The sequence below is a fragment of the Sceloporus occidentalis genome, unplaced genomic scaffold (assembly GCF_023333645.1).
Source record: "Sceloporus occidentalis isolate IW3139 unplaced genomic scaffold, rSceOcc1.0.p SCAF_10, whole genome shotgun sequence".
Classification (NCBI taxonomy): Eukaryota; Metazoa; Chordata; class Lepidosauria; order Squamata; family Phrynosomatidae; genus Sceloporus; species Sceloporus occidentalis.
Genome location: NW_028316990.1, coordinates 11,892,348 through 11,918,910, shown reverse-complemented (window position 1 = coordinate 11,918,910; position 26,563 = coordinate 11,892,348). Strand labels below are relative to the sequence as shown.

General features: G+C 41.3%; 2 protein-coding genes across 4 annotated transcripts in view; one reads left to right on the top strand and one right to left on the bottom strand.

Moving 5' to 3' along the window:
- Positions 1 to 565: 565 nt before the first annotated feature.
- On the bottom strand, positions 566 to 26,283 carry CCNE1 (cyclin E1). Of its 2 annotated transcripts, none has more exons than XM_089540758.1 (12): positions 26,110 to 26,283; positions 24,641 to 24,692; positions 24,300 to 24,390; positions 21,666 to 21,731; positions 14,796 to 14,938; positions 14,563 to 14,698; positions 11,805 to 11,951; positions 10,463 to 10,558; positions 9,593 to 9,727; positions 9,398 to 9,509; positions 9,149 to 9,306; positions 566 to 1,214 (listed from the first exon to the last, which is right to left on the bottom strand). In XM_089540758.1, exons 2-12 carry the CDS (start codon positions 24,652 to 24,654, stop codon positions 1,167 to 1,169), a joined length of 1,146 nt encoding a protein of 381 aa, XP_089396884.1. In that variant the 5' UTR covers positions 24,655 to 24,692; positions 26,110 to 26,283; the 3' UTR covers positions 566 to 1,166. The 2 variants fall into 2 exon arrangements, with proteins under 2 accessions (XP_089396884.1, XP_089396883.1); XM_089540757.1 differs by lacking the exon at positions 566 to 1,214 and adding an exon at positions 7,916 to 8,516.
- Positions 26,252 to 26,563, top strand: part of LOC149305901 (uncharacterized protein F13E9.13, mitochondrial-like) — a 47,267-nt gene continuing 46,955 nt past the window's right edge. For both annotated transcript variants that reach the window (XM_089540759.1, XM_089540761.1), the window contains exon 1: positions 26,252 to 26,478. The gene's annotated coding sequence lies outside the window, so the exon portion shown is untranslated. The remainder of the gene's footprint in view (positions 26,479 to 26,563) is intronic.

Sequence of the window (26,563 nt, the reverse complement as noted above, 5' to 3'; positions counted from 1 at the left end):
AAATTCAAAGATATATAGCTGTGTTAATCTGTAGAATCAGTATGGAGAGACCTTGTAGCACTTTTGACCCTTAACCAAACGAAAAAAGTTGGCAGCATGAGCTTTTGTAGACTTCAGTCTACTTCCTCCATATGCATCTGAGGAGAAAGTGAGGAAGAAGTGATGAAGGAAATGCCTACTATCTCTGTTTGGAATTGAGCGGTGGGTGCCATCTTGTCATCCTCCCCAGAAATCAAAGCGTCTTCAGCTGGCACTGCTGAATATGGATTTAGGTATTTTAAGAGAGATTAATTAACCTCGAAAGATAGGTGGGGGCAGAGAGAAAGTTTATTGTTTGAATTAAAGCATCACTTTTCTGGGTTATTCTAAGCTGACAGACCCGAGCATATGGTCTTTCGAGAACAGAGCACTGTGCATATGTATTCCTTCACACAGAGCATCAGAAAAAAGAGTGTAAGTATTTTACTAAGCCTGCATAATCATGCATAATATGTGTGTATATGTAGGAGAAACGAGCAGAAATGAACTTCACACATAAACGGGGTGGGAAATAAAATGACACAGATTTATTTTCATCACTCAAACAGTCTGCCTCGTAGCAACCGTGAAAATTTGGGAGATGTAAACTTGAGAAAACAAGAAACATGTTAGCAAAATTTTCTTGAATATATGGCCAGGAGCTGAAGCTTGGGGTGGCTCTTGGTTCAGAGAGAAGAGGAAGAGGAATCTCAGGGTAGAGGCAGAGGAAAGACACGTTCATCTCTTCCCATCAGTAGTAAATTTGGAAGGGCAGGCTCTCATCACAATAGTTCCCATAAGCCCACACTCCCCCAAAAAGCCAAAAATGCAGTCCGCTGTGTGAATTAAGAAGCTCCTTATAGGTGGTTTTATCTCTGTCTCAGTTAAATGGGTCTTCATTCTCCAGTCAAGCCGAGGCCCACAAATCGCACTGCAACAAGGATGCTGTTGTTGTGCACCTTCAAGTCAAGTCCAAGTTATGGTGACCCTCTCCTAGGGTTTTCTTGGCATGAGGAGGTTTTGCCGTTATCTTCCTCTGTGCTTTAATAGTGAGTGTGATAAGGATATTAGGCTGGGAGCGTGACTTGCCCAAGCAAGAAAAACCAGTAGGTTTAGCTGGTTTCTTTATTGTCAGTTGAGGGCAAGGTTCATGGTGGAAATGAAAAAACTTGGAACTGGGAAAGGTGAATCAGAATCTGAAAAAATAATAAAATCAGATTGTAACCACCAAGTTTTCCAAATGTTATAAACTATTATTAAAACTTGAAACGGAATACTAAATAATTCAGGTGTGTATAGTGAAGTGGGCCCAAGATCTCAGGCAAAATGTTGTATTAGAACAGTGGGAAAAACCATGGTCCAAAAGGATTAAATACACCTTAAATTATGATCTGAAGGTAAACTTTTGTAAAATGCAATATAGGTGGTATCTCACCCCGCATATCTGCTAAAACAGATAAGAAGATTTAAAAAACACATGCTGGAAATGTGAAGATGAACCAGGAATCTTTGACTATCTTTGGTGGTCTTGTAAATGGACCAAAAGATATTGGAATTGAATTCATAATCCAGTAAGAAAAAAAATTGAATATAAAAGAAGGTGTAGATCTGAAAATGTATTTGTTAGCTATGAGAACAAATGAAAATCTGGAGAGAAAATACAGTAAACTCATATTTTATATGAATACAGCTGCATGAGTGCTGAATGCAAGTAAGTGAGAGGGAAAAGAATGTCCAGATGTAAAGAAATGGCTTCTTAAGTTGTACCACTCTAGCAATCTTGGCAAGGATAGCTCCAAATAATAGATGGTTCCCAAGAAAACCCAATTTCTATCCAGTTGGTGTGAGGATAACAGTGAGATCCTGAGGGGTGATTAATGAAAATATACTTTGCACATGCTTAACACTAGAGAGTTGCAACACTAAGGTAGGCTTATCTCTCCATTTTCTTCTCCACTCCACAAAGTAGAGCTCCCTCACCCAATTCTCCTGTTCTCAAACCCTACAGGTACCAGTTTTATCCATGTACTATGGTAGCTGCACCCTCCCCAGAATGGCAAAGGCTACACACACACCATTCTGTGTAAATGTATTTATAAAAGACCTTCTGGATGGGACCTCTAAGCACATATTGTGCTTGTAGGAGCATTCATAGTCAAAGATGACCAAATGATAAGAGATGGGGGAAGTGATTTGTCCTCATCCTGACTGTGCCTTCGGGTGCTGTGACAGCTGCTGTGATGGTCTGACTTGATTTTTCAAACCACAGCAGGAGGTAGGCTGTCCTGCCTCCAGTGCCCTTAAAACATATTTAAGCTCTTTAGGGCCTGAACAGACAGGCCAAAATAAAGCTGCTTCAGGTCACTTTGGAGGTATGCTGTTTAAATGATGCATGCGTCCTAAGAGGTCGGAAGCTGCGCCAATGCCATGCCCCCGTTCAGAGCCCCACAGAGCATGCGCAAAGCTGCCGATGCGCATCGGCCAATACACATTGTATTGGGCTGGTGTGGTTATCCAATCTGCACTTGCCTCACTTTGCCTGAATACGCATTGGCCGATTTGCAAAACCTCGATTCGGGAAGGCCGCCCAGGTGTGAATGAACGATGCGATATGATGCGAATACGAATCGGCAAAGCGTATTCAGAGAGCGCGAGTGTGAATGAACAATGCGATATGACGCGAATACGCATCAGCCACTGCGAACTGACCCTACTTCTGTGCCCTGTGTGGTAAGGTCCTGTGTCTGCCATTGCCTTTCTCTGAGGCTGAGAACATGTGACAAGCCCAATGTCACCAGTGAGTTTCATGGCTGAGTGAGGAACTGATCCTGGCCTTCAGAGTCCTAGTCCAGCGCTCAAGCCACTACGCATACATATTCGTAATTTAAATCAGCAATGTAAGGGCTTGGTCAATATTTCCAGCCCCTCATTTCTTTACAGGTAATTGTGGAGCGAGGAAGAAAGAGCTGTGAAAATGTAAGCAAAATTTGGCTCTCTCTTTGGCTTTAAAGGCCAAAAAAGGAAGGATAAAAGGACATGAAGGAAGAGCTGGATTTTAGAACAGAAGGATCAGCCGCCACCTTTGCAAAGGGACCATTGGCACAGTGTTAGTGATTTGCCTATCATTCTTAATCCCTTCATCTGCAAAATGGAATTAAGTACTACCTCACAGGGAATTTTCAAGTGTTGTCCTCATGGTGCTATTATTTTAACTGAGAACGCACAATGTTTTTTTCCTCCTCTCGCCCAATGCCTTTTTCCTTTTGTGTTCTATCTATCCTTCAGATTGCAAATCTGAAGGCAAGGGATATCTTGATCGGTCTATGGGACTTTTTATCTGGCAGAAGAATGAGGTTAACTATTGTAAATAAGCAAATAAACCAAACAATAGCCATTCAGCGGGGCTGGGAATGGGAATTCAGTTTTGTCTGACTGAAATCAGCCCAGGACCGCGTGTGCGAAGATAAATAATACTGAGATATAAAATCAAAGTAATCATAGATATATTCTCTCGCTTAATTCTTTCCTACTCCTATTTGGGAAAATTATATTCAAGTTTTGCTTATATATTAGACATCTAATGCTGAGGCCCTTTGAGTTTTGATTGGGTTACAAGAGCTCACTGGTGTTGAATTTACATGTGGCTACTTTGATTTGAGGTTAAGAATAGCTTACTTGGGGATTATTTTCGCTCAGAAACAGGGTTGAGGTTAACTAATCCTTAGTAACCAACCCAGTTTAATTAACCCTGAACAACATCTCGGTGTAGATAGATGGCTTGCTATGGGTAGATCTGCCCTACATGACCCACCAGTCAAAAAACCAAACGTGTTCACATTACAATCCCTGCAATATTTGATATCCAAGCATTGCTCAAAACAACACAACACCTTATCTATGCCCAGGATGAACACCTAAGCATTACCAAAAGGGGATTAGTTCCAGTAGCTGCTGAGCTGCTTTGAAACATATTGGATTTAATGCACATATATTTAAGAAAGGGGCAGCCCTCTATAATCCCTACTCCATCACGCATGGTTATGCTGCTGACCTTCCTTCTATCCTAGGTATGAGTTCCAATGCAGGACATGCTGATCCAATGTTTACATATGACTAGAGGAAACAGAGGAATAGGAGGAGTCCTTCAGCTCCCTCCAAATTGCTATGAGGTTTACTGCTTTGGTGGTGTTAGATAAAGAGGATTAAAACAATTTCTACTTAAGGAGATCTCCTTATGGAGATGGAGAAAGCTTGTTTTCTCCAAAGGGTAGGACCTGAACCAATGGATTAATTTTACCAGAAAGGAGATTTTGATTGAACATTAGAAAGACCTGAATGATAGGGTCTTTTGTTTTTAAACAGAGTTTGGTTGACCTTCTGTCATGGATGTTTTAGACTAGATCAGTGCTACTCCAAGCAGTGGTCCATAGGCCAGTACCAGTCTGCAAGCCATTAGTTGTGGGTCCAAAGCAAGTTTCCAGGAACAAAAGAAATAATTGTAACCAATGGGCATAAATATGGTGCCACTCCCTGCCTTGTCAGAAAACTTAAGAAACACTGGATAACATTTGAGTCAACCCTTAAATTCTATGGTTAACCCACATGAACGTGCATATTATCTTCTTAATATGTTCAACAGGGATGTGATCATTCTGCAAACCTTGCAGGGAGCAGCTGTGGCTGCCTCTCAAGTTGTGAAGACTTAGAGAAAAAAGTGCTTTAGCTCTCACCATCTCAGCGGCGAGTGAATATTTAAATTTACAGCCAAGGCTATACTTAGTTCTATGCCAGTCTTCTTCCTCACATTTCAGTGACTCCAGCTGCTTCGTTTCAGAAAAGCAGAACTTAATGACTAAAATTTCCACTGCTTGGTATGTACAAGAACAGAAAAGGACAGGAGCATGCTAAAGATGCCTTTGACAAGCAGAAAAGGCCCTAGAACAAAGCACAGTAAAGTGGTAGTTGTTGTGTGTCTTCACATATTTTTTGGTTTATAGCAGCCCTATCATGGAGATTTGTTCTGAGGGGGGTTGCAATTGCCTTCCTCTAAAGTCAAGAATGTGTGACTTGCTCAAAGCCACTCAGTAGGCTTCTACAACTGAGTGGAGATTTGAACCTTGGTCTCCTGGAGTCCTAGTCCAACACTTTTGCTGATGAAATTTAAAGTTTATTACCTGGACTTTTGGATGCTTTGTCCTTCAGTACGCACATGGCCAAGAGGAGGATTGCCTTGCATGCATGGCTATCCGTGTCATTTCAAGTCAGAACATCTGGACCAAATGCACACCTCTGACTAACATTGTCATATTTTTTTTCTCCTGTATGAATTTAAATACCTTTGCCTTATGAAGAAGCCAGTGATGCTTTGAAGCCTTGCATCATGTATTTTGTGCATTTTGGTTGGCCTCATAAAGATGTTTTGTGGATTTTTGGATGCTATTGTACTTTGCTGTATGAACAACACAGCTACCCCTGGATATGTTTACTACAACACTGCTTAGTGTTTTCACCTGGCAGTTTCAGGTACTAATGCACAACTACTGGTAGTTTTCACTTAGAAATCATAAAGCTAACAGCCCTTCAAAAGTGTAGCTAAGAAACACATCCAATAAAAATATTTTGCTACCTGAGGCAAGAGATAAAACTTGAAGTAGTTCGCTAGACTCGCAGTAGTAATGTACTTGAACAATGGCTCTGGATAGTCTTTCACATCTGAAGACTTTATGGGTATAGGACAGCATAGTAACCAGTTTTGTCCAAGATTAGAATGAAGAGTTGAGAGCATACCACTGCTATTTAGGGGCATCTGCAATGGTGGTTGTCTTACTTTCCCTAATAATAGGACTAATTATGTAAAGATGCAGATTATTAATATGGCTAATGAGTTTTCTGTTTTCCTTTTCTGAGATCATATATGGCTGCTTGATGTGTTCAAAACTGATGGCAGGCATGGACTGGCTGTAATACATGAAAGCCACCGTTTCCGTTCATGTCTTCCCAGCCCTGCATCTGGAAAAGATGCATCCTTTACATAGCATACTGCTGGAGACAATTTGTATTATATGCAGAGAGAAAGTCAGTCCAAGACTGCAAGGTAAGACCTCCTAAAATGAAACAAGAACAAAGGTTTATTAATTGCCAACACATAAGGTAGGAATAGATCCAGGGGACTGAACCCTCAGAACAGGTTGACTGTTACAAAGAATGCCAGACATTAAGAGGAATTTGATGGTTTACAGCAGTTTGAAGGCTAGACAGCCTTCAGTCTAATATGCCCTAGCTTTGGTATCTAGCATGTGGCAGGTGGACCTTTGGCCTATCATTCCCATCAGCCTCATCTGACATGACCAAGGGCGAGGGATTGCTGTAGTCTGAAAATATGGAGGGGTTTGCCACTCTGGACTAGGTTATCTAGCTTTATTCAGCTCTGATTCTACAAACACAGGAAGACTGGGAGGAATCAGGGGAAGAGTCATTTGTGGTGCTCATAGGGAGCCTTATTTCCTTGATTTTCACATTTACAAACCTTAGCTTTCACTTGGGAAACACTGTAAGAGGCAACAAGGCAGATTCAAAATGCTCGCTTGTTTCTATCCACATCAAACCAGTCCACATACATTGAGAGGAAAAACAGCTTAGTTTATATTCATGCAGTGGGATTGTTACTCTTGTATATTATTACAGATAGTAACCAAGTCTAGACAAGGGTGATGGTTAGGGTTAGGAGGCTGCCCTCTGAGCAGAAGATATGAAATCAACTCTTATTACCCCATAAAATGCAAAAGGCAATTCAAAGAAGAGGGATGTACGCCTTTCTGAAGCACCAGCTGCTAATTTAATACAATGTGATCGACTCAGAGAAGAAAGCATGTGTAAACCTCACCACCCTGCAAAAGGGGCTATTAGAAATTACAGCAGCATCCTTTTTGCTATAAGCAAATAGGATTTTATGTGAATTTGAGGATAACATAAACCCGACCTTCCACATCCATAGCTGCATATTGGTAATAAAACTATCAAATTGTCAACTTTGCACTGATGAAGTTGACATTTACACTCATTCCATTACTGCCCAATTTACAACCATCTTTTGGAAGTCACAAACAGCACCGTTTAAGAGAACAGTCAAAACTGGGAAAACATATGTACTTCTTGCATCATAACCTGACTGGAAAATGAGTAGTCTTACAAAATTCTTATGTGCAAAACTATCTCTCTGTGAAGCCAATGATTGTTGATCCTTTAATAAACTCACTTCAGTTTCAGTCTTGCTTTAACATGTAGTGTGCTCTAGAATATACAGAAATGATCACATCATTTGGTAAATAAGCCACGTGAAAGTCAGCTGTTTAATCTTTTAGCACTCCCATCTCCTTATGCATGTGGAAGCTGGAACAAGTGTAGAATGCATCCATTGTTCCTGGTCCTGTTCTCTGGAGTGGCAGAAAACAAACTTGCTCCCTCCTGAATATGACATCCCTTCAAATATTTAAACAGGGCTATCATATCACCTCTTAACCTTCTCTTCTCCGGACTAAACATCTCCAGCTCCCTAAGTCATTCTTCATAGGGCATGGTTTCGACCCTTCACCATTTTAGTTGCCCTCCTCTGGACATGTTCCAAAGGGCCATGATTAGACCTTCAATCATAACTTTCTATAGCAGGATCTGTTTGGTCTCCATCCAATGTGGCGGGGTGAGGACTCTGTCCCTATCACAAGCCTGAATCAAATCACAGCTAGGAGCTGCTCATAAGTAGGACATATAGCCTGCTTCTACGGATGGTGCTGCTTTTTTTTTTTTTTTTTTAAAGCATCTCTTAACTGTTCTTGGGAGGAGGAAGAATAATTACACTACTCTTGTGCACCTTCCAAAGTCATTAATAGTACCACACGACTACACACAAATACCATTTTATTTAAAATTAGACACACAAGAGCATTCATACAAAGTGTTTTTTAAAAAAGGATCAAGTTGTAAACTAAGAAGTCTGGGAAGAGGTTCACCTCCTTCAGCAACATGAAAGAAGAGCATCCTCGGTGCTCCAGAAAAGCAGAGAGCACTACCCCTTCTTTCCCTCTCCCTTTTGCAAATCAGCACATTGAGTATCACCCTCCTTAGCAGCAATCCAAGCAAAGGCTTGTTGTTTGGGGTGGCTGGTGTACTCAAGCAGTTCATTTACAAATAAGTGTCCGGTAAAAATAGTTTCCATGATGTAAAATTTCCCCCATTAAAAACAAAATACATAAAAAGGACTTTCATTTATAGAGAATTTCACAGACTTTTCAGTCAATCGCTGGCAGCATCTCAAGGTGGAAGAATGATTAAAAAGGCACTTCAAGCCAAGGGGTCTTCAGGTTAGGCAGCTTGCACAGTCACAGCTGTTTGGATATCTGAGATAATTTCTTACTACTCTGAGGTGGGGTGAGGACACCAGTAGGTAAAGGGGAACTCCTGTTTTTCTCAGCCAACATGGCCTGTTTAGCTTGAACTTTGTCCTAGAAGGAAAAAAAATGCCAAGAAGAATGACTAACTGTTCACTGAAGTGTAGAGAATGTGTTTACAGTTTCTAGATTTCAGAAGCGGTCCAATTTCACATAGCCAAAGAAACATACAAGAACTGAACTGGTCACACTAAATTACAGATAAGCAGGATATGGGATGCCTCATATTTTACAACAGAACCAAGCAGCTTGTGGACCTCCAGGTACACTGGACTGCAATTCCTACTATCCCTATGCTGGCCAGGTCTGATGAGGCCTGAAATCAAATGGCATCTGGAAAAGGACATATAATTACTCGCTCCTGTTTGTAGAACTGCCAAGAAGACAGGCCTGCATTATTTCCAAACAACATTAAATGGATCTAAGCACAAAGAATGCAAGGATCAGTCAAACTGTCAGGGAAGAGGCTTAAGGATTAAAACATACTTGTGGATATTACTCCCTGTTGCTACAGCCTGCACATTCCTTTAATGAAATAATCAACATTGGAGGACTATTATGTTGGACTCAGCTGTAGAAGTCACAAGGCTGATAAAATGCTTTACAATATTTACCTCTCTCTTATGCACAAAAAGACTGTTCTCGTTCTCTACAAGAACAAGATTTACAATCAGTGTGATGCTTACCAGCAAATCAAAAGTGTTTATGTGCGTCTGTATATTGTGCAAATCTTCTGAAGGAACTCCTCTGAACTGTTTCATCGTTGAGCTCCCTACTTCCTTGATAACTATAACAAAGGGAACCATCCATTTCACACACTCTTCTATGTCGGAAAATTCATAACCTAGAAGATTACAAAATTTTCCTTTGTTAAAAAAATTATTTAAAAGCCTTTATCATAAAACTTCCCATGTTTTTTTTTAAATGCTGCTTACCTGAAACCCTCTGCATCAGCTCACAAGAGGAGAAGTGATATAAAGCAGAAGCAGCTAGAATGCCATATGTATATTCCAGACAGCCAACATCCAGTACACAGAGATCCAAAAGCTACAAAGAAAAAAAATAAAGTTTAACAGAAGACAATTCTTACAGTAACAGCAAATCATTTCAAGGATCGAAACAATCCTTACCTCAGCTATTTGCACAAATATTTGCTGTGGATACTGTGGAAGTAGCATCTCATAGATCTCATCTAGATATGCGACTTGCAAGTATATGTTTAGCCAGGACACAACTGTGAGGGGACTGAGATTCCAACCGAGTGCCTAAAGAAAGATCATGCATATCAGTTGATTTTGTCAAAACTAGGTTAGCACATTATGTTTGTCTGCTCTTTTCTGCAAATGTGATTGCAGGGCCATTAAGAATTAACATAGTCCCTAAATGCTATTTATGCAAAAACAATAAAGGAATGGCTACAGCAAACTGCGGAAACAGTAAGGAGGCCAGTTTTTATACTCAATGGTCCCGTGTTTGATTTCTGCTGGAGGCCCCTGAAGAAGGCCTTTTCTCATTAAGCAAAACATGTTTTTTTAAAAAACAAATAAACAGTTGAACATCTCAGAGCATGTGGAGCTTGTCTCCTTACTGTGTTCTGCTTTTCACATGCTTTTCAGTACTCTCTTCTCTACTACAGGTATATCGGAGAACTGCTGGCCACAGCTTTTCTTTGGCTCATTTTCCCCATATTGGCATGGAAGGAGGAAGGGCCTCCCTCTGTAGCCAGCAAAGCAACCGAGAAAGCTTGCTGGAGTGGAGGTGAAAAGATCCATGCAGCTTGCTCCGAGAGAATGCAGCCCGCAACACAGAAGATCCTAATGCTTGCCTTAGATGTTCCCCTTGCGTTTAGGATGTCAGTTCAAATCAGCCTGATCCAGAAACACTGAGGAGGGCTAAAGGTTCCCCAGACCTGTCTCCCACGGGATGAAACTTTTTACATGTAGAATGTTGCCTGTCATATTGTTATCCCCGTTTCAAAACACACATGGAGTCATGCCTACCTTCATTACGATGAGTTCCATGCTAAGAATTTCTTCTTCTGTGCAAGCTCCATCTGTAACATATGCAAACTGATGCAATTTTGGAGGATAGATTTCCTGAAAAACAAAATTAATTGCTGTATTTGTCATCTTTGTTAGACAATAGCTTTTTATGGGGTGAATCAGATCAACCCAAAAGGCCAGTTTGGGGCTGCACCGGAGCCACTTGCCCTGGCAACCAGACACCGCAGTCCCAATCCACCCCAGAGCTGGCTCAAATAGAAGCGGAAAAGATGTATTATTTGGGCTGGTTAAAAAGCTGCCTTAGGCAGCCACACCGCAACCCCACAGTGGCTTCAAGACGCTCCGGGAGCATGCAGCGTCAAAACGCCATGTCCCTGGAGTTGTCATGAAGCCGTTCCCATGTGGTTGGCAGAGCTGCTTCCGGGTGGCTTGGGGGTATGTGCCGTCAAAACACAGTGCCCCAAGCAGCCGACTTTTATGGCCAGTCTGTTCCAGCCCTATGTCTACATCTTGGGGTAACAGGACTACTCAACATTTTCTGAGTTCATATCACTTAGGGCAAATGTTGTTCAAAATATGCAATGGAAATTCACTTAACAGTGCTACTGTCACTAATATAAATTTGTTAAGGATCACATCTTCTTATGTCAAAACTGCCCATAAACAGAACCTCCACTTAAAAGTGTTCTTTTCCTGAAATGTTTTCTAATTCATTTTCATTTGTTTCCAGTGCCTTCATTAAGGACTCGGCTACTGCATAAATCAGTAGCCTTTAAAATACCGTCGGCCCTCCGTTTTCACAGGGGATCCGGTCCAGACAGTGCCCCCCCCCCCCCGCAAAAACGGAGACTCGCAGATATTCAAGCTCCATAGGGCTTGAATGGGGCATGTGCCCACAAGCGCATGTGGGGCATGCATCATGGGGGCGCACCCCACTGAGACTAACGGAGGTCCCCCCCGTGAATAATCAAGAGCATGGATCTCAAGTCCATGAGAAGGGAGGGGCAACTGTATGTTTAATTTGGAATAGGATTTAGAAGGCTCTTCTGTTATATGGAACAGTTAGACCAAGCCTGAAATTGTCTTTAAGAGTCGCCTTTTCTAGCCTACTAACAGCTGCAATGAGGAAGGAAAAACATACAAAAGACTTTGCTTTTGAGGCATTTTTCTGATCCAGGCAGTACTTTTCATATTCAATCCACATGGCTACCTAACATGCTGTACATAATGCCTAACAATTATTTTACTTTAATAATGTAATCATATGCGTTTTTACTTGGAATGTAATCAGCAGAAATTACAAAATGGCTTTAATACTACAAGGCAAGACTCATTTTACCTCAAGCTTTGCAGCTATGAATAAAGACGAAATGCCAATTAGTTGCAACAGTGTCTTTATAATGTTCTGTTGTGTTGCCATGAACCGGTCAAAGAAATCTTGTGCCAAATAAAATGTTTCTCGGTGAAGCTTGTAGACTTCACAAACCTATAGATTAAAATAAATAAAAAATAAAATTTATTAAAATATTTTTATTCCACATTCTATCATGAGACTTCAGGGATGCATACACTTTTCTTTCTTAGGAGTTTATCACATTCAAAAAAACGTGACTTATCCCTGATGGGATACAGTCATATTTCGGATTACTAGCTGTTTTTATCGCATATAATTTCTGCCGGGTGACTGAAACCCGCATTTAGCCCAGGTCCCAGCTACACTCAGTCAGCCGTTTTTCAAAACGGGACCAAGAACAATTAACGCTTTTTGAAAAGTGGTTGGCTGAGTGTGGCTGGGACCTGGACTGCATGCAGGTTTCAGTCACCCAGCGGCATCTGCAGTTAATTTCATGCAATAAAAACAGCTAATAATACAAAGCACAACTGTATCCTGTCAGGGATAAGTCACTTTTTTGAATGCGATAAAACTCCTTAGCATCACTCTTTAGGGCAGAGTTGGGCCAAGTGAGGTCCTCCAGATATTGTTGGGACTGCAACTTCTATCACTCCTAGCCAGCACCATCAAAGGGAAGGAACATTCAGAGTTGCAATCCAAAAATATCTTTACCCACCCTTGCCTTAAAATATTATTAGAATACTTTAGGAATGCACTTTTATGGAACAGATTATATATATTTATCTAATCCATGGTGCAACCTTTTTCTGCTGCCTGAAAGTATGTTAAATCTAAGTAGTATAAACTGAAATCTCTAGCTGCTTGCTGAGTATCAAGAAGCTTTCATGGATAACCAGATGATGATTAGAATCTGGGGCACATTAGCCTTAGTTTTAGAGGTATTTGCCTGTCCCAAGTAACATTTTTCATATCCAGTCCACAGGCTACAAGATAAAAGAAGAAAAGCTTCTGTAGTGTTAGCACAGACTCAAGGTACCTCCCTCAATAGGAGGTAATTACAGCCCAGTAGAGTGCAGCAATAGGCCATCTCCAGATGTACCTCTCCCATCAGTCTAGCCAGTACAATCAATATAAAGAATGTTGGGATCTGTAGCTGTAGGCATTTTTAAACTGAACCACTATGTTCAGGAAACATTTGTAAAACAACCGTTTGCTATGGCTGTTTCACATATATTTCTGGAACACAGTAAGCATGTTACTTTTGGACCACTCCCAGAATCCCTCACCTGCATGGGCCTTTGCATGCCTCCAGCCTAGTATGTTCTCACTCCATCTAACACAGAGACAGCCTTAGTTCCCTGAACCCTTTTGTTTCCTTATACCCTTCTTGTTTTTTAAAAGTGTGAATTGTTCTTGGATTCATACGCTTAGTGTGATTTTGCAAACAACCTTGCTACTGAGATGTTCTGATTCTGTCTTGAAGCTTCTAGCTGGGTGCTCATAATTTGCATTCTAACACTAGTGGAAGCCCTACTAGGAATAACCAAACTTCTCTTGGCCAGATAAAATCCTTGGTTATAGATTCACTCTATCGAACATCTTGGGCATTGAAAGACAGAGATCTAGTCCTTTTCTTTCATTTCCCTTTTGCTCTTTCCTCTTTCCTTCAAAACTACAGAAAAATGTGGTGTTTCTTTCCCCTCTCTCTTAAAAGTGTGTGTGTGAGAGTTCAGTCATGTTTTTTCAGCTTTCTGTCCTACCTAGAAACCCTGTGGTGATGCTGCTCCTTCTAGACCAGGACTTTTGCTTGACTAAACCTCCCATATCACCCCTGCCACCTATTAATATTTGGAAGGTCCTCCAGGTCCTCATCTGTTTTAGATTTACAAACACTTTCTCCTTAGTCTGGCAAAGATTCCCGAATTCTGAGCCAACTCTACCAGACAGACAGATGTCATCTGATAGCAATAGGGGCTCCTGAAGAAGTTCCTAGTACCACTTCAATTCCCCAATCATCTGTCGTTACTAAAGACCTCTACTGACAAAGGCTGTGTCCTCACTGCAGATATAATCCAGTTTGACACTTCTTTAACTGCCATAGCTAAATGCTGTGGAATTCTGTGAACTGTAGTTTGTTGTGGCACTAGAGCTCTCTAATAGAGATGGCTAAACGTCTCACAAAACTACAGTTCTCAGAATTCCATAGCATTGAGCCATGGCAGTTGAAGTGGCATCAAACTGGCTAGGCTGGCCCCCTCCCTGCTTGCTTTTCTCCTGCAAGCAAAAACATTTTTATTCAAGCAAGCTTTTTAATGTGTTATCAAGAAAGGTGGTTTATATGGGGTATGTATTTTAGTGGTGTTTTTAACTTGGTAAGTTTTAACATGAATTTTATATTGTTTTGAATAGAAAACAGTAAATAAATAAATAAATAAACAAATAAATAGGATTATTTCTGCAGTGCAAATGCAGCCCAAGTCAGTTTCAGATTTATGTAAAGCATGTTAACAGTTACAAGCTAAACTCCTATTCCAAACATATTGGCAAATTAAATTGCCCCTGTCCTTTGAGCAACACACGGATAGACCCCTGAAAGTGAAGAGTAAATAAAACGTGCCTAGTTACTTTTATTAAAGATGATATCTGGGAGCTTGCCATGACCGACAGCATTCTAGACAGACAATCTGAATCACATCTTACATTACTGTGCAACTTGCTTAAAACACTAACCCAAAACTCTCACCTCCATTAGCCAGTCTAGAAGAATTACTCGCATTTTAGGTTGCAAGAGTGGGTGCCTTTGCATATATAGTTTATCTCTCACGTAAGCCTGCTCTTTGTCGATCATGTTTTTCCACACTTCATCTCTATTTGCCCAACTAAAGAAAGAAAGGATAGGGAGCTATGTTAAAAGGCAAGTTTTAAAAAGGTAAGTTAGGTATGAGCCAGAAAAAAAGGAGGGGGGAGAGAAATTACCCCAAAACAGGCAAGGGTGAATCTCTAGCAGCAGTAAAGCTTTGGTGCATGAAAGAGAGTTTTGGACTCCTCAGCTCATCTTCTTTGTCTGGTGTAGGGATCAGCATATGGGGAAGGGTGCACACATCAGGATTTGAAGATGGCTGTTGAATGAAAAATAAAGGAGGTACATTAAGGTTCATAGTTGTAAAGACATTTACTCAACAATTGTTTAATCCTCTATGCAATCAATTCAGAAAGAGTTAACAAGGATGACCTTATACAAGAAAATTATTTTATTCATTGTGTACAACTGCATGGTAGTTTACTTTTCATATTTGCTAAAAGTCATTGTTGCTTCAAAGGAACAGGGAAATAGTCACCAAAGCAGCAAGGGGTCTTCTTAAAAGAGCACTTGTAATGCGGCATTTACTGTGCCACACAAAAAGATATTCTGTGTGAAGTAAGACAGGCTTTCAGTTTCTCAACCCCATCTGTTTATTTTCCACCTGATGGTGATATCCTTGATAGTGGAAATCAAGAAACAGAGGGATTAAAACTTCAGGTGGGAAGGAAACAGATGGAAGTATGAAACTGTTATCCTGTTTTGCTGTGGTAATGAACACACAGAGAAAAAGAATGCTGGATGGCTTTTTTGCTGTCGTTAAGGATTGTTATCACTTAAGACCTGTTTCCAAAAGACAGTATCTGAATTTGGCTGGTTCAGGATTACAGAACGGCTAGTCTACCAAGAAAACTATGGATGTTAACTGCAACTTGACATGTATGTTATTCCCTGAATTCTTGAAAGATATGCTCATGTAAAGCTATCATGCCAAAGAGAAAGTGAACTTATCTTAGCTACAATCTACAAAGAAAGGAATAAAATCCATAAAGTCAAGCATATGGAAATTTCCAAAGTGATAAGTGATGCTGTATATTACAGCAGTGGTCCAAAATGCAGGGTAAGCACCCACAAATGTCAGCAGAAAAGTTTATTTCTGAGCTTTAAAGTTCTTCTATTACACATACATGTACTCCAGTCATGCAGAACATTTTCTGTATGGTGGCTTCTTCTAGGCATTTAGAGCTTTTAATAATGACAGCTGAGTGCTTTATCATAGTGAAAACCTCAGGTGCTATTTGCTCCACAAGACCACAACAGCACACATAACTGAGGTTCACATTATGTGAGAATGACTAAAAAATCTGACTTTCCGTTACAGCTACTCAAAGTGATGACTCTGGAGGGAAGCAATGAGTAAACTGACTAAATGTGCAAACCAAATACCTTGAAAGCTTGAGAAACATCAGACTAAAAATTCTATTTCCCTCCTGTTCCTTGTTTCGCTTCTTTTTCTTCATTTTTTTTTTTGTTCTGCCTTTATAGCACTGAACAATCTGTTCAATATCACCGTGGACCTCTGCCAGCAGAAAGTCACAATCCCTTTAGCTGTCTGAAAGGCATTTAGCTTTACTCCAAGCAGTCAGGGGCTATGAAAATTATCAATCACCTTTTAATTTGAATTACGATGTCTGTGTGCATTCCAAACCTTTTCTGCCCATGGCAATGTGCCATAAGATAGGAAGGGGAATCTGTGCCGCACACCCCACCCCAGATCTTGATGAATATCTGTCATCTTGATTTATTTAAGGTATTTTTATTCCATCCTGGATGTAGAGCTCTCAGGGTGAAGCATGAAGAATCAAACAGGATATACATGTGTGGATACTGTTGTTATGTGCCTTCAAGCTGACTGTATCTTATGCTGACTCTTATCACAGGGTTCTCTTGGCAAGATTTATTCAGAAGGGGTTTGCCATTGCCTTCCTCAGAGAGTGTGACTTGTCATCCGGCAGATTTCCATGGCTAAGCAGGAATTCAAACCCAGATCACCCAGAGTACTGGTCCAGAAAATTGAAAACACTATACCACACTCCTCTCCACTGACGCCCCCTTGTCGTAGGGGAGAGGCTTGCATACACTAATGAAATTGTGAGCTATGCTGGCGGTGGTATAATAGCCACCGGTAGGGCCTCCCATGCCACAGGTCACAACCAAAGGGTCTGACTAAGAGCGCCAAAGGGCAGGATGGGCTCTCTAACCTTATGGCAACCATCCTAGGAGAGGGAAAACTCTAATCCCAAACCACACTAGCTTTCTCCAGATATTGCTGAACTGCAGGTCTCAGCATCTCTCAGAACCAGCTATACTGACTAGGGCTAGCCTCAGTTTTTCCACCCCTAAAATTTTCATAAATCAGCACAATAGTCGCAAAAGCTTTTGACAGTATATGCATTGCTTGATGAGGCACAATAGTTTTTACTCAAAGCCATATTAAGAGGTAGTAATGATCTTGCTTCAGTTGCTCTAATCTCCCAGCAACATGCAACACCATCCTTTTGCTTAAATCAGATCTAAATTACGATTATCTGCCACAGGTGGGCTGGAAAATATTTTTCATACGTGTTCTTACAATGGAACCAACAGTAAAGTATTCACATTGCATGCATGTACATGCACATCTGCACACAAACACAGTCCTGCTCAGAGACTGAAGCAATGTGATATTAATTAAGATGAGGGTGTGTAAAAAAAACAAAAACAGCCCAGGTTAGAATGTAAGATACTTTTCTTTTACAGTTTCATTCCAAGCCACTTTCCAGAAAGTGATATGGGGTATAAACTTTTCTGCCTGCACTGGAGTTTTTCACTCCTTGGCATGCAGCAACAAAATGATGAACATCAACAAATACAGGTGAGAGGGAGGGATGGAGGACCATGAAATCTGCAGCACAGATTTGCCTTGTGGTGCACTTTTCAACGTGAATCCAATTAACACAGTTTTAATCATTGTAGAGTTTTTTTAGTCTAAATGTAATGCAATAGCAATTGCTCCACTAACTTTCCTATCTCTGGTGCTGCTCTTCAGTCTTTCCAGCTCTGAGAAGCTGGAATAAATTCTTGATTAAAGCGCTGGCGTAATATGCAACACAAGGTGCGACATGCAAGACAAAGATCACTTTATCTACAGGCACCCTCACCAAAGAAATGAGTGATGGGAGAAGAGGAGAAAATCAAGCTGTAAATAGACAAGTTACTTTCACTGTATAAAAATAATAGCTGTACTGCAAGTGCTATCTGGCTTTAAGTTAGACTAAAGCCACTAATGAACAGTTTGCTTTCTGTAAGAGGAAACAACAGCACTTTGAAAGGATTGGTTTTTAGTTTATAACTGTATCTTAGTTTATAATTGAGCCATGCTATTCTTATGCCTCTTTTGCTTTTCTAATAGTGGGTGTGCTACTTCATTAGTAGCTGAAGGCAACTCGTACCAGAGAGTAGCTTATGGGATGCCACACCACAGACTACAGAGCTGCAGCTGAGCTATCAAAATGCTGGCTACATAGGCTTACAAGGTAACCAGAACAATAATACATGGTTATGGCAAGAGACTTTCTCTATATAGTAACAGATGCTATGATACCAGCTTTATTTGAGGAAGAGCTGCAAAGCCAATACATGTAATGTTCTGCCATAACTGTGTAGCTATTGGAGCTTTTTTCCACATGTTACTGCTATGTAAATAATTTCAATCACCACACATTGTGCAAATTCAGACAGAAGACTGCCATGTTGGACACAAGATAATACCAGTAAGTATGGCACATCTGGGGTCTACAGCATGCACAACACTGTGGCAAACTTGGGTCTGCCAAATGAGGGTATAAAAGTGGATGCTGCAATCTAGCTCTGAGTAGTAGAACTGTCCAGTAGACATATTTGTAATACACATCTTTTCCTACTTACACTTTTTACCTTTCTTTAGGCATACACAAAGATGAAAAGGGGAAAGATATTTCTTACTCATGGGAGGGTCCAGAAAAACCAACATTTAACAGGCTGACTGACAACTAGAATAGGCAAACTGTAGCAAACTGAATTCACAACCAACAAAACCCATCTGCTATGGCAGCACTGGCCTCCACACCTCCAGCTGCTGTAATTGGTAAGATGTAGTGTAATTTGGACTAGCCCATGCTCTAAAAAAACAAAGCAACATTTCCTGATCATGATTTCCGCAGTTTTAACTACTGCCCCAAACAGTGTCACAGTAGTCAGAGCAAACTGATATTGTACATTCTTTCAGGTGTGAGCCAAATTTAATCTCTGTGTAGATTTTCAACAAGAAAAATGATGTTCCTGACAGTTCTAAACATTTCTTTATACCGATAGAGCCTCCCTTATCCAAAATGTTTGGGATCAGAGGTGTTTGGGATTTTTGCAGATTTTGGAATAACGAGACACCTGGGAGACAGGATCCAAGTCTAAATAGAAAATTCATTTATATTTTATATACACCTTATATGCATAGCCTGAAGGTAATTTTATACAATTTTAAATCATTGTATACACGAAACAGGTTGTGTGTATGCTGACCCTTCAGAAAGCAAAAGTGTCACTGTTTTAGCTGCCCATGAAAACAGCTTTGGTTTTGGATACTTTGGAATTCCAGATAAGGGAGACTCAACCTGTAATAACCTGATCTGCATTCCACATGGCAAGAAGCTGTGGAGATAAGGTTCCTCAAGGATGTTGTCAAATTTTACAGGCTCTAATTTGATTATGGAGAAAATTACCACATAAGCAAAGCCAAGACTTTGAATCAGACAGTTCATTGCACTGTCAGAGCCCTCCTACCACTTGCAGCAGAGAGTTCCAAAGCGGGACAAACCACTTCATCCAAAGTTGGACTCGTGGTGTGATGGTATGAGGAAGGGGCATTTTCCTCCTTTCATGCTCCAGCATTCTTCCTCCTCTTGGAAATACTTCCCTCAAAGGAAACAAATAGGAGAGATCCAGTGTGCTGTAGTAGTTTGAGTAATGGACTATGATTCTGAAGACCAAAGTTTGATTCCCAGCTCGACCATTAAACCCACTGGGTGACCTTGGGCAAGTCACATGCTCTCAGCCTCAGGGGAAAGCAATGACAAACCTCCTCTGAACAAATTAAGCAAAACCCATGACCTTAGGGTGGCCATAGGTCAGAAATGATCTGAAGGCAGACAACACACACAAATCAATGGAAGAGAAATTATGTATGTCAGTTGGCATATACATCCCGTGCCATCTAACTGGCATACACATAGGGATTTAGGAGGTTTTGAATCCTACAGATCCAAAGACTCTCTTGCTTTGCCTACAATGTGTCCCTTTTTCCTTTTTCCAAGTACTGTGTAAATTTTTACACTGGCTGAAAGGACTGATCTATGGTTAAGCTCTTCCCTTTCTTCCCCTCTTCTCACCCCTTGAGGTGAAGACTTGAAGTGGAGACACACAGTGGTAAGGGGGATGCCCTCACAGAGACCACAGGACTGAAGCTTTAGTTAGTGTATTGCAGTGTAACAAATCTTCCAGCGTTCCACAGCTGAAGTTCAGGGACCTGTTTGGAATGAACTTAATCTCATACAAAGAAACAGACAAAGCTGTAATGCTGAAGGTTATACTCTAGAGGTGGGCAACTGTTGGACTGCTACTGGATTACAAGTCTCATCAGCGCTAGCTAGAAAAAGCAATGGTGAGGCATTATAGGAGTTGACATCCATCCATCCATCCATCCATCCATCCATCCATCCATCCCATACATCTAGAGGGCCAAGGCTACCCACTCCTGCTCTACTTTCTGTTGTACTTATTCTGTCAACAGTCTTTTGTCTGTCTTTTACTGACTCAAAAGTCAGGGAAGCATTATGTGGTTAAAGATTTATTAGAAAAAGAGTAATCCAATAATAATACATTATATTTCAAACAGTATTCCAGGACCTGCAGTACATCAACTAGCACAGGGGTAGGCAATCTTTTTGAGCCGGGGGCCGGGTTGCTGTCCCTCAGACAACTGGGGGGCCGAAGCCAATAAATAAATAAATAAATAAATTTTTAAAATTTAAATAAATAAACCGGGACAAATGTAGGACAACATTTTCAAATGGTGGATACTTTTTTTAAAAAAGTGGAGGACACGCAAAAATATTTGCTGATTTTTTAAAAAATGTTAAGATAAATGCATGTTTCTGAGACGTCTATAGACAATTGCCCCTGCGCACGAGAGGCCAAAGGCCCTGGCGGCAATCGGCAGCAGGACCGGGCTGGGGCCGGTCCCAAGGCCTCGCCGGGCCGCATCCGGCCCGCGGGCCGCAGGTTGCCTACCCCTGAACTAGCAGGTTCTACATTACACAATGCCTTACTGAGTGTATGCATGGATATCACAGTGAAGATGCTACACCACATACCCTCACTACGCAATATAATTTCTATAGACACTGTGCACAACTGGGCCCTGAAAAGTGAATGTATATCTACGTGTATTCCTCATTTATCCAAAATTTGGGGCACAAGGAGGCTTACAATTTAAAAAGAGCAATGCACCTAAATATACACAAAAAGTAAACATTAAAATGCAATTAAACTAGTCAGAATATCAAAACAATTCAATTGTATCAGACTACTCTAGCATCATCCTAGCAAGGCATTTGAACAGGGTAAAACCAGGGCAATGATGCACCAGAAACAACAACAAAAAGGAACAGCTGAAATGTATAGCATACCAGCTCAGAGTTATTGAGGATTCAATATATTATACAGTTATACTGAATATAAGTACATATATTCCAATGCATTTACAGCATCACTGTTAATAATTCCACTCCACATGCACACATTCAGAGATGCTAAATATATGTATACCTGCAACCCTAGTGTAACAGTTCATACACTGATAGACTTCAGTTCTCAAAAGTGTATGCCACAACCAATTGTTAGTTCGTAAGATACCTTAATGTTGGCTGAGTTAGCTTGCACACGGGATTGGTATGTAATGATAATGCAATTACCTGGCTTTCATTTTGCTTCTTCATAATTTCTATTTTGGCAACATCTTCATCAGGATCCTGTAAAAACTACAATGAAAAGGAAAAAAAAATCAGGCTTAAAGCTTGCAACCAGCTGAACAGAAAAACAGTAAATCCAGGATTACAACATACTCCCAATATATTTTAAGTTCCAAGGGCAGTCCAATGGGCATCTGTTAACATAACATGCAACATTTGCACAAGCAAGCCATTACTAATGGGTTCACTGTGCTCTATTAGCCACGTTGTTTAGAATGTAGTGATACAAGTATCGATGTTTCATCAGTTCGGGAAGTTTTTTCAGAGGGACCTGTCATTAACAACCTCCGAGGCTGAGAGAGTGTGACTTGTCCAAGGTTAGCCAGTGGGTTTACGTGGCTGAACCAGGATTCAAAACCTGGACTCCAGAGTCCTATTCCAACACTCAAACCATTACACCACACTGAAAATAAAGCTCATTTTCAAAAAATAATTTCCCCAACAAAACTTCACTCCATAGAGAAGAAAGCTACTATATGAAGGGTGTACAGTGGTACCTCGGGATACGAAATACCCAGGTTACGAAATTTTCGGGATACGAAAAAATCCCATTGGAAAACATTGTTCCGGGTTACGAAAGTTTTTTCGGGTTACGAAAAAACTTTTGGTGCTTTTCGGCGCGATTTCACACGGAATCGCGGCTTTTCCCCATTAGCGCCTATGGGAATTCGGCTTGCGAAAGCCTTTCGGGTTACGAAATTGACAGCGGAACGAATTAATTTCGTAACCCGGGGCACCACTGTACTGCCAACCAACATAAATCTAGATCAGAGCAGGGCCTGGGTGATAATTTTGAAACCCTGAGATTCCCTAAGGACCAGGGACAGATGAAAATGAAAACAAAACAAAAGTGGTTGGAAGTCCACTTTTGATTTAAGCCACTTTTCACCTTTTTTGCCAGTAAAACAGTGGACTGGAGAGGCCAAAAGCCACACATCTCAGGGCCACTCTTGATATATACATGCAACAACATTATATGTATCCACATATATGGAACAATAACAGAATCTGTTTAGGGCTGCTAGATTTACCATGAATTGTACAGGAATAAGGGGAAAGCAACAATATTTGCTACTTTTATAAAAATTAGCACTATAATGAAATAAAGTACCCTAAAAACACAAGATCCCATCTGATCTTGGAAGCAAAGCAGAGTCAGCCCTGATATTACTTGGATGGAATATCACCAATGAATACCAGTTGCTGTAGGCTATATTTCAGAGGAAGGAACTGGTACAGCTACCTTTGCCTAAAAAAATGCTATGAATTCCCTAGGGTCGCCATAAGTCAACAGGCAACTTGAAGGGACATACACAGGCAGGCTGCCACCAATACATTGGCTGTCTTACTTAGTGGTGTACTTGGTGAAATAATGGATAGTACCCTTGTTCCCATGTTAAAATGCCCTCCTCAAAACAAGAGTTCCTATGAGGAACGACTTAGGCAGCTGGGGATGTTTAGCCTGGAGAAGAGAAGGTTAAGAGGTAATATGGTAGCCCTGTTTAAATATTTGAAGGGATGTCATATTGAGGAGGGAGCAAGCTTGTTTTCTGCTGCTTAAGAGAATAGGACACAATGGAGCAATGGATGCAAGCTACAGCAAGAGATTACACCTCAACATTAGGACAGTAAGGGCTGTCCAACAGTGGAACACACTCCCTTAGAGAGTAGTGCAGTCTCCTTCCTTGGAAGCCTTTGAAACAGAGGCTGAATGGCCATCTCTTGGAGATGCTTTGATTGAGAGTTCCTGCATGGCAGAATGGGGTTGGACTGGATGGTCCTTTTGGTCTCTTCCAATTCTATGATTTGTGGTTACACCACAGATCCTCTGCTTGTTGTTTTAGTCATTTCCATGTGCAGGAAGACCTAAGCAGGAGCAACCACACAGTCCGCATGTTGTTCAGAAATGGTAGGCCAGATCCTTTGGATGTCTAGCTTAACTTTGCGCCCTGCTGATTGAATTGTTGCCTCAATCTTTAGGAGTTATTTCATTTAGTCAACTATCTGAGGTAGTGTGTGTATTTGGGGAGGTCTCACAAGGCCGATGGAAGAGAGATGGTTCACATTTACACTCACATTTTTAGAATGACTCAGGCTTGCATCCTTCCAAGGTTGCTACAGTGAGGACCCAGTTTGTGGGGGACAATTAGGCTTACAGTTGCAAACTGCTTAGAGACTGCTTAGTTCAGCATGAAGCGGTATATAAATGAAGCTGCTTTTGCTATTTGATTTGCATACTCTAATGGAGTGGTCCCCAAACTGTGCCCTTTAAGGGATTTTGGACTACAGCTCCCAGAATCCCAGACAACTGGCCTAGAAGGCTGAGGCTTCTGGGAGCTGCAGTCCAAAATCTCTTAAAGGGCACAGTTTGGGGAACCACTGTAACTTTTGTGTTTTAAAATATGGTTCTTAAACTGTGCTCTTTGAAGGGACTTCAGTTCCCAGAATCCCAGACTGTTGGCCAACGGGGCTGAGGCTTCTGGGAGCTGAAGCCCAAAAATCTCCTAAAAGGACACAGTTTGGGGACCGCTGGTGTAATGGCTGGGAAACGCTCTCCCACCCAAATTATGCACTTACTACTACAACGTCCGATTTTCTCTTGCGGCTTCGAACAGCGAAGTCTGCGGCACCTCTATCCTGAGTGGAAGAACTGTTATCCTTGTGATTGCTGCAAAGAAACCAAGACAAGAGTCTTACTACCTCACTCTGGGTGTATTAATTCATGTTTATACTTACAGAAATGCTTATGAATTGAGGGCATGGCCAGACATTATTTTGTTACCACCCAATTTACTAATATGATAAGGTGCTTGCATTTCTTTAATCACTATTAAATGGTCATGAAGGGCTGGGTGAAAGGTGTTTGAGGCCTACAACTTATTTCTGGCTTAGGCCTTGCAGAGAGACATGAGACTCACCTCTCGCTGGGCATGGCTGCCTGCAAAGGACAAGACAGGCCTGACTAGGAACCTGAAAGCAAAGAAAGGCAGCGATGAATCATCCAGTGATCTCCATTCAAGTTCTGCTGCAGCTTGACTTTCAAATAGAGAGAGGTAGCTCAAGAATGAGAAAGTGTGGATTAAAAGGAGCACACCTTTAGGAAAAGAGCTTCAAAAGGCAAGAAAGAGAGGGAAGGACTGATATGTATTACCATAAAAGAAGGGGGGGAAAGACTATTAGAGAACCAAGGAGGGGGGGAAAGCCTCCACAAACCCTACAGGCCCCAAGAAGCCTTGTGCAAGGAAGGAAGGAAGGAAGGAAGGAAGGAAGGAAGGGCATGGGCTGGGGAGGCACAGCTTGCCAAAAAGCCTAATAAAAAAGCCCAAAGTGAAGAAAAAGAGACACTAAATTACCAAACAGCATGCCCCCCCCCCATTTTATTTGCACCCTCCAAAATATAAAAGCTATTAGGAAAGAAAATGGCCCCTCTTCCTTTCACCCTCCCCTTAGAAAACCCAACCTAATCTAAGGAAACTATATATATATATATATATATATATATATATATATGTATGTATGTATATGTATATATATATATATTCTCTCTCTCTCTCTATATATATATATATATATGGAAAATTCTTTTATTTCCCCCTTATAATATTTCCCCCATTATAAGTACTTGGAAGGGAGGTGTTTCTGGGGTGTGTGTGTGTGTGTGTGTGTATATATATATATATATATACACACTCTCCACAAGTATCACCTTCGGTCTCAAGTATATTATGTATAACCCTTTCATTTTCCCCTTACTCCCCATTACAAGTGACTGAGCATATGTCCCCCACACACACACACATATATATATATATGTCCTCCCCATAAGCATATATATATAAATATATACATATATATATAAAGACATATATATATATATATATATATGTTTGTGGGGAGGATATTTTATATTACATACATATATGAAGGAGAGCACATATATATATATATATATATATATATATCCTCCCAAGCATTATATATATGTGTGTGTGTATATATATATATATACTCTCCCTCAGAGAGAGATATATATGCTCCCACAAGCATTTAGTGTATATATATATATATATGAGTGTGTGTGCCCTCGTTTATATATATATATAATCCTCTCCACAAACATATATATATACCCTCTCATTCATTCATATATATATATATGTGTGTGTGTGTGTGTGTGAAGCTGCATATATATATATATATATACACACTCACACATATATACATGATATCCTCAGCACAAATATTGCTCATCATGGGGGGGGGATTAAAACCCCCTCTCATTCTAAAAGGCTTAACGTTGGAGGGATGCTCCTGGCCCCCTTAGGTTTGAATCTCCCCTTCCTTCCTTCCTTCTCCTTCTCCTTCTCCTTCTCCTTCTCCTTCTTACCGGGCCGAGGAGCCAGCGAGTGAGGGCGGGAGAGGCTTCGTGGTGGCGGCGGTGGGCCCTGCTTAGCGTGCTGCAGCTGCAGGCGGGACCAGGGAGGCGGGCTCCTCCTCGTCGTCCTCGTCGGCGGCGGCTGCGGAGTCGCTGCTGGGGCCCCGCGCGGCCTGCTTGCTCCGTCTCTTCTGCGCGCGCAGGGCGGGCCCAGGCCCTTGAAGAGGAGGAAGAAGGAGACGGAAGAGAGGGCGGCCCGGTTCCCCTCGGCCCAGGGCCACGGCATTTCCTGGCAGCGCGGCCCCGGGGCCTCCATCCGGGTCATCGCCAGCGCTAGGCCCCGGCGGCCTCGTTCCCCGAAGCAGCTGCGGAGGAGAGGCGGTGAGGGAGGGAGGGAGGCTGCGGGGGGCGCCCCCGGTGTTGGGGGCGTGGCTCCGAGGGGCGTGGCTTACAGGGGGCGTGGCCT

Coding starts and splice junctions, on each gene's coding strand:
- CCNE1 (XM_089540757.1), bottom strand. Junction 9,307..9,397: donor GCTGATGCAGAGGGTTTCAG/GTAAGCAGCATT, acceptor GTAATCTTCTAG/GTTATGAATTTTCCGACATA. Junction 8,517..9,148: donor TAAACACTTTTGATTTGCTG/GTAAGCATCACA, acceptor TTTTCCTTCTAG/GACAAAGTTCAAGCTAAACA.